At 36.7% G+C, this 14,718-nt stretch overlaps 2 protein-coding genes across 3 annotated transcripts; one reads left to right on the top strand and one right to left on the bottom strand.

The window, feature by feature from the left end:
• The first annotated feature begins 5,803 nt into the window (after window positions 1–5,803).
• Window positions 5,804–9,795, top strand: LOC114748740 (G patch domain-containing protein 8-like). Its single transcript, XM_028937190.1, is given in 10 exon segments — window positions 5,804–6,014; window positions 6,136–6,246; window positions 6,505–6,582; window positions 6,711–6,906; window positions 7,634–7,788; window positions 8,038–8,181; window positions 8,277–8,380; window positions 8,525–8,583; window positions 8,586–8,680; window positions 9,428–9,795. Coding segments are annotated over 8 exon segments (903 nt in total). The 5' UTR covers window positions 5,804–6,014; window positions 6,136–6,246; window positions 6,505–6,510; the 3' UTR covers window positions 9,506–9,795.
• Window positions 9,796–10,378: 583 nt separating this feature from the next.
• LOC114748744 (aspartic proteinase A1-like) lies at window positions 10,379–13,925 on the bottom strand. Of its 2 annotated transcripts, none has more exons than XM_028937195.1 (14): window positions 13,848–13,925; window positions 13,154–13,520; window positions 13,017–13,077; window positions 12,827–12,921; window positions 12,592–12,704; window positions 12,293–12,461; window positions 12,170–12,209; window positions 11,997–12,061; window positions 11,799–11,912; window positions 11,622–11,686; window positions 11,206–11,362; window positions 10,995–11,114; window positions 10,822–10,910; window positions 10,379–10,657 (listed from the first exon to the last, which is right to left on the bottom strand). In XM_028937195.1, exons 2-14 carry the CDS (start codon window positions 13,505–13,507, stop codon window positions 10,573–10,575), a joined length of 1,527 nt encoding a protein of 508 aa, XP_028793028.1. In that variant the 5' UTR covers window positions 13,508–13,520; window positions 13,848–13,925; the 3' UTR covers window positions 10,379–10,572. The 2 variants fall into 2 exon arrangements, with proteins under 2 accessions (XP_028793028.1, XP_028793029.1); XM_028937196.1 differs by having other exon boundaries at window positions 11,206–11,359.
• Window positions 13,926–14,718: the final 793 nt, after the last annotated feature.

Raw genomic sequence — 14,718 nt, 5'->3', positions numbered from 1 at the left:
CCCTTTTGCATGTTTCTCCACGAACTGTCATGTCATACATATAATCACACAAAGTAGCCCTCCCAGTATATCATTCCAAATAATGCCGATCACATACGCACGGAAAAACAACATCTACCAATAATCATGTACAATCTGGTATTTTATTACACCCACGCACGTACGTCTTTAACTCATTATTGATGGTGAAAAAAATAACTTTTAAGTTTGAGAACCACATTCTTCTAATTATTTCTCTCCAACTGTGTGGAAGCTGTCCATCCCTGTAAATGCAAACTATCTAATTAAATTCATCATCTTACCGGTTATTACCATGTATATTAGTCTTACAACAACATGATAAGTGAGAAATCCACAATTCTCTGCTTGCTAGCTAGATATTTTTATCAATACCTACATCTAACAGTTAAGATTTTGATCTTTGCGTATCAAATTGTATATAATTGGCCTTTACTGTTGTTGATTGTTTGTATCCTCAGTACACACACAGTGCGTGCAGGTTTATTCTCCCCCCCCGGCCCCCTTTTTCTGATTTTGTGCATGCCGGAGCATTATTACACTCTTTCTGAGTCTGAGCTCTCTTGACTTCAAAAGTGATCAATTATTTAAGTAAAATCTGATTATTGAATTAATTCAACATATTTAAATTTATTGATGATAAATATTTGTTTTAATTAAAGAATCTGAAATCATTCAGACTGTTTACACCGCTGCTGATAATTAATAATCACTTAAAATAACAAAGTTTCATAATCATCCCACAATTGTGAGAGAGAGAGAGAGAGGGGACTCTGTCTTCACAGCTGGGCTTATTGCCGATCTCGATCATGATTCTTGAGCTATCGTGTCATGCCACGTTGCACTGATTGTTCACCAGGTTCCTTCTTATTAGTTCCGGTCTTAATTATAAGAGCTAGTTGATTAATTTGAGAAAATTAAGAAAGTAAGTTAAATTAGTTATTTGTAATAAATATGTATTGTCTTTTCTAAAATATCCTTACTAGTCAAGTATATTGGCTAGAACTATCATTGTTAGAAGGACTACTTAAAAAATGCACGAATACAAGAGACAAAGTGGATTGAGCTCTTATATTTAGAACCAAAATAAAAATCAAATAAAATTTTATATTAAGGACCGGATATAGTATTATTAAAAATTAAGACATATAAGTCCTGCATGTATTACAGTTTACATGAAGTTTGAGTACAAACTAAATGTTACTGTTTCGGGATAATTTGCTAACAACCTGAACCTATGTTGCACAAAGAAATGAATAAAAAATGAATCAATGAGAGACCAGAAAAAGTATCCATGTCCGAACTAATTAAAAACCAGAACTGATGCGTTACCAATAAAAGAACACATGCATGCACAGCTAGCAACTTGCACATGACAAACAAACTATGCAGTTCTATTGCTGACATCGTTTTGAGCATATAAAAAAGAAAGAAGAAAGAGAGTGCAAAATCAACACCCACATATACATTATACACACGTTTTATTCGTAGTGCCACTGATCAAGTTCTACAATATCACTGCTGGCGTCGATTTATTGTCATATAATCAACACTTAAATGACATTAATAGGGAGCATGAACGAACAACAATAGTCCTGAATAATTAATGGCCTAACAGAAGGATCCTATACTAACTATAGCAGAAGCTACTCGACTGGAGCTTGCATCTGATGAACTTCAGACTCAGTGACCCTCTGCTTGTATCGTTTGATGAAATCATCAGCTTTCTTGTCAATGCCTGGCTCAGCTGGCCCCCACTGTCCTCTGTCCTCGTCGCTATGCCACACCTTCGTCCACCGATCGTCGCTGTAGTAGTACTCGTCTTTCCTGTTGCTGCTGCTGGACCTGAAAATGTTGAAGATAGACATGAAGGAGGATGATGACTTGTTCCTCTGCCCGTTGTTGCCTGCCATGATGTTTCTTGTCCTGGATGGTGGTGGTGGCGGTGGTGTGGTTGTTGGGTGGGTGACTGATTAACGGACACTTAGGAACTGTCTTGGCTTGGATGGCTGGAATTTGCAGAACTCGAGGCTGAATATTTATAGCAGAACGAATGGGCCCTGCCCTTGAGAGAGCGGCCATGGCAGAATCTGATTCAAGTGATTTGGTAAGACCAGGCCAATATTCATGGACCGAGCAATGTTGAACTGCTCCTGTGGACAAGACCGCATATACCTTTAGACAACGACAAGAACAAGCTACTTTAGCTGTACTCCATTGGTTTTTCATTAGCCCTTGGAGTTCTGTTGGAATAGGCTTTACTTTTTCTTTCTTCTTTTCCTCTCTATAACTACATTTTACAGGATCTTTATAGCTTTGATTAAGTATTATTGTACTATACACGGAGATCTGCGTTGCGTGCCTGATTAGCTGTCTTTCGCCAACTGGGCCAATCATTCTTCTCCTTCCTTCTCCCTTCTCTCTCATTCGCCAACTGTTTGAATTCTTACCTCTTTTACCAAAGCACCGCCCCTTTTGCATGTTCACTCTGCCATTATTCACCTAACTCTGCAAAGTTTAGAATTTTAAAGAGTTAATGTATGAGAATTTGGTGAATTTCCTCATACGTTAATTTGCTACAGTTCTTACCCTATGACATGGTAATATTAACATGTAGACGCATTTCACACTTATCGCGTTATTATCAAACCGTAAAAATCCACACACTGTGCATATTATATATATATATATACACACATATATATCTTTCCGTGGGAACAAGTAACTTTATTGATTTGGTTCGTGCATATCAAAAGAAGGAAAATTTTGGGAGTTTTTGAGATATTCAAAGCAGAACTAAAGTTGATATATATTCCTTCTTTTCTTGTAAGGTAGCCGTAGAAGGTCCGGATGATCACTGACAGGTTCCTACCTACCAGCTGCGAGACAAAAGGTTTGAAGCACCACTTTCTGGTTGTTCGCGTACGAAGAAGATCACGAAGGATCAATTACAAGTTAACATATGACAAGGCTGTTGCTGTGGTTGCGGTCAAGCTTTCGGGAATCTAATAAACGTCTCGGAATTAATTTAAATAATGTTAATCCGTAAGGTGTAAACAATTATATATATCAGGGGCCATAGTTTGGCATACCCAACTTAGTTAATACTCTATTATTGTTCTCTTATACACGGATCCCTATATATCTTCATTATTCCTTCCTTCTCTGCATTAAGCTCTGATATTTTAAGACCCCTGCAACAATATTTCCCTGCTGTAATCGCATATTTAATGAAATTTAATCTTTTTAAAGGCTGCATTAGTTCAACAGAAGAATACATTTGTTCATACTGCCCATTTTTATGCTGATTACTTAAACCCCACGCTTTTGCTGCAAGGTCTGGTCTTCTAGAACAATGTCGAAATGGTTCTGCAAAAAGTGGTCGTCGGTTGGTCAATGATTCTGCATAAAACAAAGAAACAAGTAGCTGTCATGTTTCGATATGATGTTCAATTATGTAGAAGCCAATAATGCTCGCAGGATCCTATGGAAGCAATTTAATTTGCCTCGCAACTGAGGTAGAGTCCGCCTCCTTTTCCAAGATGGTCACGTCTTTCTGATATATCTGCATCCATATTCTCGACTCTTTAGCCTTCCACCGTCGAGTAGCACATACGATTAATGGAAACTTTGTCATTTTTCCTGCTCCGAATTTTCTCTGCCTCCCCGGTTTTGGGAAAAAGAAAACAGGCGCGGGAATTTCCTACAGCTGTGCAGTGGGATGAAAATTTGAATCATTGACACCGTTGTACCGTTAGAGCAATTATTACACAACCCCAGAATCTAATTGTTTAGAGCTTTTATTTCAAAAAAATTAAACGAGCTTAAAAAAATATTGGCGAAGTTAATAAAAAGGTTTGTATAATTCATTATGTTTTGTATTTATTCCTCAAATCGAATACTACCTCTGGTCCTTATTATAATACCTAGTTGGCTAATTTGGGGAGATTAAGAAAATCAGTTAAGTTAGTTGTTTCTTATAAATAAGTATTATCGTTCCTAAAACACTCTTGTTAATCATGTATATTACCTAGAGTTACCATTTCATGAAACCTTTCATATGTGCAGCTATTTTAAGGAATACTTTGAAAAAAATGAATAAATATAAAAGATAACATGGATTAGGGTCTTATATTTAGAATCAAATTAAAATTCAAATAAGCTCTTATAATAAAGAATGGAGGTAGTATTGCTCAATACGTATTTGTATCCTAAAATAGCATCAATGGCTACACGAAATTGTCCCGTATGTATTCGTGTATTAGGAAGCAAACAAGAAAAATAAATAAGTTACCACTTACCAGCCAGCAAAGAAACTGGAGAGGATAGATAGGTGTGGACAAAGGTGGTTTTCAAAACAGTACTATATTCTCTTTCCTTTTCTTCTATATCTAAGGGTGGTACTATATTCTCTTTCCCTTTCTTCTATATCTAAGGGTGGTTTACAAGACAGTAATATATTCTCTTTCCTTTTCTTCTATATCTTGTGTTTCAAAATTTTAAGGATCTTGGAGCTAACCTTTGAAAATATTCTCTGGAGTAAAGAAGAAAACTTCAAAAATATTCGAATCGCAAAAAGAAAGACGTATTTATAACTAAGCTCAAGCGGATAATCTATTTAATTGAGTTAACAAGTTTCAACAATGCAATGTTAAGACTTACAAGGCTTGTTAAGCAGTGAATGGCCATTTTCTTAAAAAAAATAATTTGAGTTTCATTGTTGTCATTGTTAGCCGGTGCGAATGAATTGCTTCCTTACGTTTTTTTTTATATAAAAATTAGCTGAGAATCAGAAATTCATTTTCATAGTAAATTATAAATTATAAGACCCAATATTCTCCATGCCCATCATGTAGTTTTTTTTTCCCATTCTATCCTCGTTAATTTAATTTTACTGTTTTCATCACTCTCTTTATTTCCTACCATTAATACCCTGATTAAAAGAGTGGTACTTTGGGGAAAAAAGGACACATCTTTTTACGCAGTAATAATAAATAATCAATCCTAATAGTTTTAATTTTTGCAGATTAGTTAATTACACTCTAGAGTTTCTGGCAAAACAAAATTACAGGCTAATCGATGATTTGTACATTAATTAATACTCCTCCGAAATTTAACATAGGTCCTGATTGTTAAGTTAATATTGGTCATAGATATATTTTTAATAATTAACTAATTTATTTAATTTACTTAATGTAATCAAACTAATTAAACAAGTAATATATTAAGGAACAGAGGAGTATATCTTTACCCACACAAGCATATCCCGCCCTTTCAACCATACAAATTGGACTGTAGAGGTTAATACGTGATAATCTTCTCCAATTCTCAGGTTATAATCATTTTATGTATTTTTTTTTTTTGGGCCACGACTGTTATCATTGTATTGCGATTCATACATTTAACAATTTTTTCACTTACAACCTCTTTAGCCGTTATCTCTGAAGTTGTATTCCGCCTCTTTAAGGCGCTTGAATTTTAAGAATCGAAGACATCTAAAATGATCCGCTCAGGCCACAGGCCCATGACTGATCCTTTTGTTTTTGGGTACTGGCCCATAGCTAATCTAATAGACTAGATGACGGGGAATAAAAAATTCCTGAGAAAAAAAGGAACTTGGGGCGTCTTCTCGGGGAATGGGCCAGCCCTGTTGCAATGGGCCCTTCCTATCTAAATTTTGGACTGCCCAGGAATTATTACATACCATTTTTTTTTTAATGTTTTTTTGGTAAAGTCAAGTGCATCTCAAGTTTCATTCCAGTCGTTAAAAGGAAATCAGGATCCGTCCCCATCCGCCGATCACCGACTCCGTTGGACCCGAACCCCTTTCTCCGAAACCAAAGAAACCATAGCTTCCATATACCTGCCCGAAGAGTAGGCGGGGCTGCGACGTCCGGACAGCGTTGTTTTGCCAGAACTCTTACCAGTTCATTCTCTTATAATATCCAATTCTATTTCACTCTTGGCGTTGCTAACAGTAGGGTCGTCAAAGCTAGGTAGGGTTTTTGGAATCACATCTAGTGCGTTGCTGCCTCTCAATTTCCTGGTTTATCTTCGGAGAATTGAAAGTTTTCTCCTTTCGACCTAAGTTGATTGGTGCATATCTCGTCATTGAAGTTTTCAGATGTTTCAAGAGCCTCTTGCACCATGGAGGATTATGGGTTTTTAGATCGCTTTAGCTGCTTGGCGTGCTGGCTCTAACACAGTCTACTGTATTTAACCAGAAAAGTAGAAACGAAAAAGCCCGCAGTATTAAATCCCGTATTATCAATTTTTGTCATGGTTTTATTTAGGTAGCGCGGGAAGTGTATAAATTGAACCCACCCCTTAACATGTATTTGTCGACTATAAAGTTATCCCTTTGTGTGAAGCGATTGCTTTTCCTGCCGTATTTCTACTTGCTCTGTATGGTTGAGGCGTTCATCTGTCTAAGCTCTGCTATTCTAAGGCTTTTGGTCACGTGTTTGCTTCTTATGATCTGTATAGGTTCAAATGGATTATCCAAGGACCAATGGTTGGCAGGATACTGGTACTCTTGATAGGAGGCAAATCAGAAAGGGGAAGGTAATTGATAAGACTATGGTGCATGACTTATGTGCCTTTCCTCTTATTTACTAGTTAAAGCCATTAAAGAAATAATTAGTATTGCTTCTTCTAACAATTGATCGTGCATGCTGAGTTATATTTGGTAGGCATCCCAGGAATCCTTTATTGAAGATTGGGCAGAGGATTTTCGATTGCCTATCAATCACAGGCCAACAGAAAATGTTGATCTAGACAATGTCGAACAAGCTTCTCTGGACACACAGTTAACATCGTCTAATATTGGATTTAAGCTACTTCAAAAGATGGGGTGGAAAGGAAAGGGTCTGGGGAAGAATGAGCAAGGTTTGTAGTTGTATTAGAACGTAGGCAATCTTATTGTTAGTGTAACTCAAACTTCTATCTGGACAGATGGAATCATCTTGAGCTTCCACTTAGTATTTGTTAACGTTGTTGGTTGCTTGTAACCCCTTTTAAATCTGACCTTTTTTTGTTTTTGTTTTGGGGGGGGGGGGGTGGATCCTCCGGTTCTTTCAGCTTTTTAAATAAACCCGCTCGACCTTTTAATATGTGGCATATAGCCGTTTACATCATTAAAATGTAAAAAGAACCTAATGAAGTTGTTTCGATGTGGCTGAAATTGTTTGTATTATGTAATTTTAGCACTCTCACTGTGTGGAACTGGAAAACCAGTGAAGTTCTAGCGTGGCAAGGCATGGGCCATCAGGACTTATGCAAGAAAAACTAGAGTTTACCCCATTCTACATGTTTATAAAGTATAGGCTGCTGCCTCTCTTGAAGCCCTAAATATCAAATTGCCTGTCTCTGGGCTTGATCTTTTTAGGATTGAACCTTTGTTTTTGGTTATGCTTTAATTGAACCTTTGTTTTTGGTTATGCTTTAATTGAACCTTCTCCGCAATAATTCTTCCTTTCTTTCCTGCACTACAATTTTCTGTGTTCTTAAATGTGGAAGATTTTTACTGAAGTATGAAAGTGATATAGTTTAAATGTTCTCCCTGATTTCAATTTCTTTAACCGAGTTCATTTTATGCCTCTGAATTTATGTGCAGGAATTACTGAGCCAATAAAATCTGGTATTAGAGATCCCAGATTGGGTGTGGGTAAACAAGAAGAAGATGATTTTTTCACTGCTGAAGAAAACATCCAGCGAAAGAAACTTGATGTAGAGTTGGAGGATACAGAGGAAACTATGAGGAAGCGAGAGGTATGATTGAGGAATTATTAGCAGTTGCCTTTAGTGTTAAAATCATAAAGTAGTATTGAGGTTGATGTTTTCCGTTTTCTGGAACCTCCACCTAATAGCAGAAGGCAGCATATACCACATATGCATGTCTTTTGATGGGATTGGTGTGTCTTAGGGAACCATCAACTTTGGAAGATCTTGAGAATTTCCTGCAGTTTTTATTACCTGGTGGCTTCTTCTGCCTGTGTCGTGCGCATTATGAAAATCCAGGTTTTGGCGGAACGTGAGCAAAAAATTCAAACTGAAGTGAAAGAAATCCGAAAGGTGTTCTTTTGTGACCTCTGCAACAAGCAATACAAATTGGCCATGGAATTTGAAGCACATTTGAGCTCATACGATCACAATCACAGAAAGGTAGATGATTTGACTAACTTGGTTCAGCTTTTGTTAACTTTACATCAAGGATATTCTTCATCATTCTAATGCAACATCCTTAATGGGGATTACAGCGTTTCAAAGAAATGAAGGACATGCATGGTGGTAGCAGCCGAGATGATAGGCAAAAAAGAGAACAGCAGCGTCAAGAGAGGGAAATGGCTAAATTTGCCCAAATGTATCCTTCTGCTTATGCACCTCTAATCTTTTTGGGTGTTACATTGAAAAATATATTTGCCTTATTGCGTTTTGGCTGTTGTGGGTAGTTGGCCGCCTTGTTTTGATGTCATCTTGTTTATTGGGATTCTTTAATGTCAACCAGGGCTGATGCTCGTAAGCAGCAACAGCTACAACAACAACAGGAAGAATCTGGATCTGCTCCGGTTCCTCTGAATCTAGAACTGCTACTGCACTTGCAGATCAGGATCAGCGGAGGACTTTGAAGTTTGGGTTTTCATCCAAGGGAGGTGCTTCTAAGGTATGCTAGAATTGGACAAATATATTAATATGTGCTTGTAATCTTGACGAGAGGGAGAGGGAAAGAGAGAGAAAGGAAGAGACTTAGAGAGAGAATGGTAGAGAAGGAGAACAGAAACAGAGATAGAGAGACAGAAGGGATACTAATTAAGTCTCATATGGAGTGGTGTGAAGTACCCAATAGGGGTATTTAGGCAGGGTGGTTTTCCCGTTTTAACAGCTAGCTTTTAGGCCAGGGTTCTCATATTACTTAGGTACTCAATTGGTATTATTAGAGTCAGGTTGTTGGCTATTCTACAGAGCCTCAGTGGAGTACCATGGAGGGCATCTAGTGGGATGAAAGGGGCCAAATCATGGAGACAGTATGAATTATTAAGTCTTACATTGAGTAGTATATGATGCTCAATTAGGTATTCAAGTGAGCTGATTTTCCACACCCATCACCAGTTATTTATAGGCCAGCGTCCCTTATGGTCATCTTTACTAATTAACCCAACTAACCATGACTAACTTCATTTATTTATTATAATATTATATCACATGTACTGTAATTTTGTATCTGGATCTGGATGATTTCTATGGCATGGTTTCTTTCATGGTTGATTTCTGTCCTGTCGTAGAAATTCATGAAACTGACTTCGGTCCTGACGTCTTTCATTTGATGCCATCATTGCGTTGTTATCTAGTCCGTGATTTTTGCCTTATATAGCTTTGCTCACGTTAATATTTTCTTCCTCATTTGTTGCAGAACACATTCGGTGGTGCTGCAAAGAAGCAAAAAGTTGCCATGTCTTCTATATTCAGTGCCGACGCTGAAGAAGAATAATGGAAGATTTTCGTGCATCTGTTATTCAGCATTGTATCATTAGTCGCGAGTTGGTGTGTGTTTATGTGACTCCCAATCGAGTTTGAACCGTTATCAGCCTGTGTAATTTTTATCTTGGGATTCGAAGTTTGGTTTGGAGACGATGTGAACTTGGGATTACATAATCTGATGGGGACAATTATTTCTGCTTCCGATTAGGGCAACTTTGGCCGTCATGTTGTTAGCCCCCTTTCTGATCTCAATTTATATTCCGCAGTACGGAAACACCGCGCTGTCAGAATTTCGATTCCCCTCTACTTACCTTTAGGGTATTTTTCTACTTTTTGGTCAAAGCAGTAGAGGAAAAAATATCGAAGTTGTTGTATATTTTTTATACATTTAAAGATTAGAAGAATGTGTATCCTTTTAACTTCAAATGGTATATTTTTGGTCATTTAATTCTAAAATTATTAGGTTTAAATAATAATTTTTAAATAATTACGGTTGTTTTGACTTTTGAAAATTATACTTAATATGATAGTATTTAAAAATATTTTATTAATATTTACAATTTCAGTTTTATCTTTTTTTAAATTTTTCAAGGTTTAAAAAATTAGAAATATATTTTTTAAAATTGAGAAATCAAACCGAAATCATAGTTAAATAAGTAAAATTATATTTTTGCCTTTTTTTTTTTATAAACCTTAAAAAGTGAATAGTTTCATTTAATTTATATTGATTCATCGATTTTTCTTGACATTGTCCCATTAATATGATGCAATATTCATGTACCTGAAGAAAAACAGATCACCATCAATTTATATCGATTAATATCACCCTTCACGGATAAAGTGCTGAACTTGTTAAACGCATTAAACGTCAGGGAGTGTATGGTAGATAGTGAGATTTATGTCGGCTCTTTATTTGTGGACTGATTCTTGTCACAATTCAAATGTTGTAATAGATATACAAGATTCTGACATTTCTACTACTAATCAGTAATAACATTATTTTATTTAATTCAAACTCGAGGGAGTTTCCAGTTCTGTCTGCGGCTCTTGGCTGCATAAGATTCTCCAAAAATCCCTTTAGGCAGCCTCAGCAAAACCCACTTGGAGATTCCCATAGTCAAACACCGTATGATATGCCCTCATAAAAACATCGCCAAGGACCCTGCATTCACATACGCACACTCGGTTGTTTCAGAAAAAAGAGCAAATAGTTCATTACATGCAGGGTTGTTCCGTATTTTGTGTGTGTGTGTGTTGTCATAAGCATATTAAAAGTTTAGAACTTTTAAGTGCAATAGCCATAATATAAATATGAAGGTAACATACCAGAGAGGGCCCTGAGAAGTGCGGATATCTAAAGCTGCAAACCCACTGATGCAAATTGCTGCTTGGCCTTGTCCAGCTTTCAGAATATACTGTCAAAATAGCAACGCATTCTCACTAGGGAATCTGAGAAAGATACTGACACAAACATAAATTTATCAAAGTTCAAAACAAACCTGCTCTGGAGTGAGGTTGAAAAGTCTGTCTCCGATGGTAATTGTGATGTTTGGCATCTGAGAAATACTGTCACAACTTACTATGGATTCTCCAGCAGGACTTGGCAGTCTTTCACATAACTGTCAATCACCAAAGGCAGTACTCAGTCACTGCACCGTCAAAAGCTATAACGCAGCTTGTGCTTCTAGAATGTTGATTTTAAAAGATAACCTGATTTATGTAGCGGATTACTTTTTCCTTGGTTGCTTTCCTTTTCAGTTGATTCTGGATCCAAACTACAGCCATCTCACAGAAAGAGCACGTATTATTGTCTCTAGCTGACACACCCTCTCTTTCTATTCTTCCAGTCACCATCTCAATCCCACTGCTACAGTGCACAGTATTAGGAACATTAGTAAATTGACAAATCCGTTTAAGAGACAATTTGATTGCAGAGTAAGCAACTAAGCCAGGGTCTCTATTTCTATTGATTTGGCAATGGAGATTCCACGACAATGTCTTCTGCAGAAAATTACGTCTCTCTTTCTAATACTGGATCGCTTTGAAGTTCACACAAGTAGCTTGGAAAGCAAAAAGTAAAGACCGCGTAATATATTAGCTCATAAGAAAAACATTAACTTCCTAACCTCTTAGATTGATCCTTATATGCAGAGCATAAACCAAGATGCGAACATACTTCATGAGGCTCCACCTGTCAGGTTAAGAGTAACTGCATTTAGGTCCGAGAAGCAGAGGATGAAACCGAATGTCACAGCTAGAAGAACGCGCAGACTAAAGTTGACATGAAAGGTGGATGGGCCTACCCCTGACACTAGTAGATCCCATATCTTGTCTGCAAATCGATAAGTTAATTCCTTACATTCTGAACTGAAAAATCCTTCAGCTCCAATGGCGTGGTTGATTTCGGCCACAACTGACTGATATTGATAAGCCGTCAACAAAAATTTTAAAAGAAAAGCTGTAAGCAGAAAACTTTCAGGGAGATAGAAGCAGGCACATACGGTTGGACCAACAAGCAAAGATGACCCTGAATCCACAATAGCAGCACATCCACCCTCGCACACACCTTAAGAATTATAATATACAACCATATGATTTCAGCCCTTTAAGATGTCTCTGTAAAATCCCCCACACAAAAGATTCTTATAGTTGAAAACTAAAATATTCCCTTTACCAGTAGAAAGACCTCCGATGAGAAAATCTCCTATTTCAATCTGAAATGGCAACAAATTCGTGTTCAAATTTATCATTTAAACGGAATTCGTGGTCAAACTACTCTAGTTTTGCATTTGCTTACCAGCCAGTAACCTTTTCTAGTAACTGGAACATAAGTATGTTTTCCTTTGAAGTGATTTGGATCAATGCCTCCAAATACAATTTCACCACCCGCTTCTTCATCCGGATCCGCATTGAGCCAAAAAGAGAACACCTTCTCACTAATAAGATCTTGCTCCACCATATTGTACCTGTGATTTGACATTGGATCAGAAGTTACAGGACAAAAGAACCCAAAGCTACTACTAAGAAAATTAATGCTTTAGCAATACCGAGAAAATCAGATGCAAACGAAAAACCAAAAGACAAGTTGAAGTATACCAAACTGGCACTGCTTTCTCAACTGAGATTTCCTGAAACCCAAGACCAAGTATCCCATCAAACTCAAGGAATGCGAAGTAAAGAGTTTTCTCTTGAGTAACCTCGATGAAATCCTGCATTAAACAGGCCAACATAAGAGCCTTGGTGAAACCCAAGTCGAAGTATTGCAGAAGATTGTGGCCAAAAAAAAAAAGTAGTCTTTTTCCAAGTGGAAACTCATAAACAAAATGCTCACTTGATGCTTTACTGTCACGTCACCCACTTTAACGCTGTCTTGACTGAAAAAACCAGATACTGATCCAGACCCATATTGGATTTCACAAGATGTTCCTGATTGATAAGTTAACATGAATACTTCCATGATTACATCTGGCATAATCAGTAACACCAATTATGAGAATCTGGCACGAATACATTAACGTTACCATTCCCAGTATATGTAGTGGATTTGCTAGCCGTGTACCACGAATGGACATAACAGGCGATCTGCACATGAAAATTATTGGTTAATGGAAGGCTCATATGGATATGGTTACGGATATCAAGGGGGAGATGAACTCACTGATAAATAGCACCATGATGATGGAACCCACAGGTTAGAACTACCAGTATCAAATATGACAGTGAAGATCTGGGGTGGTGTGCCTATTGCAATTTCTCCATAATATTGCGTATCCAAATAATTTTTTAGGGGTACTATGTCTTCATCATGTGAATTACTGATATATTGATGTGAAACCTTCACTGATCTTCCTGGTCTCAGTTCTTCCCTGGCAGCTCTGGCAGCCCGAATGCCTTGAAGGTCGAGAGGTCTCTTCTTCAAACCAATTCTTAGAATCCCAAAAGAGAAAGAAGGAAGAAATGAACATGTTAAAGCCCATAAAAGGAAAGCTATCTTCAGATGATTGGACCTCATAATGAAGAGAACCCTGCCAGAAAGGAGAACCAGAAAGGTCGATGAGCAAAAATCAAAAGACAAGCAACCATGAATTAGGGGGTGTAGGATTGATCCGAAGTCATTTCTTGTAGTTTATCTAGAACTCTCCTCACACTACACTCCTGCTGTAATCAAAACTAACATGGAACTAGTTTATACGGGAACGTGAAACAAACCAAATTTTCAAGACAAACAAGATCAACAGAAAATTAGGCAGGTAAGATTAAAGGAGAAAATATAAACTTGGTTGAAGTCATTATGATGATCATAATCATATGACAAAGATGATAAAGATTTAGGAAAATAAAAAGAAAAGAACCTTTCTTAGGCAGATGTTACTGTGGATGCTGCTTGGCTGCTGAGATGGTTGATGCAGAGGAGCTCATTCAAACAAATACTATGAAAGAATGATGTATGCTCCTAAAAGATTATTTTGATAGTAGTTAGACCTTAAAATTTTTTATCAAAAATAAATTACATATATACATTTAGACAATTACAAATATAAGAATGTTAGTTAGAAATCAAACAAATATAAATACGAGAATGCAACCATTTTCTGTGTTTTGTAACTAAAATTTATATGGTTACAACTGTAATGAATATTTGCAACAATTTTTTTCCAAAAAAAAAAAAACTGGCTACCATTGAATTGATATTTTAGGACTTAACTGTTATTTCCTAGACATTACAATATGTAGCCACAAAAGCAGCGAGTTTATAAAGTAAAAGAAAGGAAGAAACATGATTGGTCAAATTTAGTATAGTATACTGTGAGGACTTACAAAATATCTCGAGGCACACGGCTTATTCTAACTTCGCCATGTAAATGATGTCATTGATGGTGTTGTTTGACATGGATTTTTGAACAAGTTATTTCAGATTATTATTATAAACATAAAAAAATTACAACGTCAATGTTTTCTTATAAATTCTAGTAGTATAGTATTATAGTGTTACATAGATTATGTCATCACACAGGAAAAGGATATTATATTTAAAAGGAAAAAAAAAAAAAACACCGACGGCCAAATCGATGGGGAATATATAGAAAATTATCAACTAAGACCAAATCTAACCATTAATTTTTACCGCAGTGTCTTGACCGTTTTTAAATTCAACCGAGTCTAGTCTTTAAAACTCTCACGCAATCTTTCTTTGAATCTCAAGTTGGCCCTCCAAATTATTAC

This window comes from Neltuma alba, unplaced genomic scaffold (genome assembly GCF_004799145.2).
Source record: "Neltuma alba isolate B1F8T4 unplaced genomic scaffold, ASM479914v2 tig00005787_pilon, whole genome shotgun sequence".
NCBI classification, from domain to species: domain Eukaryota; kingdom Viridiplantae; phylum Streptophyta; class Magnoliopsida; order Fabales; family Fabaceae; genus Neltuma; species Neltuma alba.
The sequence above is the reverse complement of the archived record's forward strand: the minus strand, read 5'-3'. Positions and strand labels throughout refer to the sequence as shown.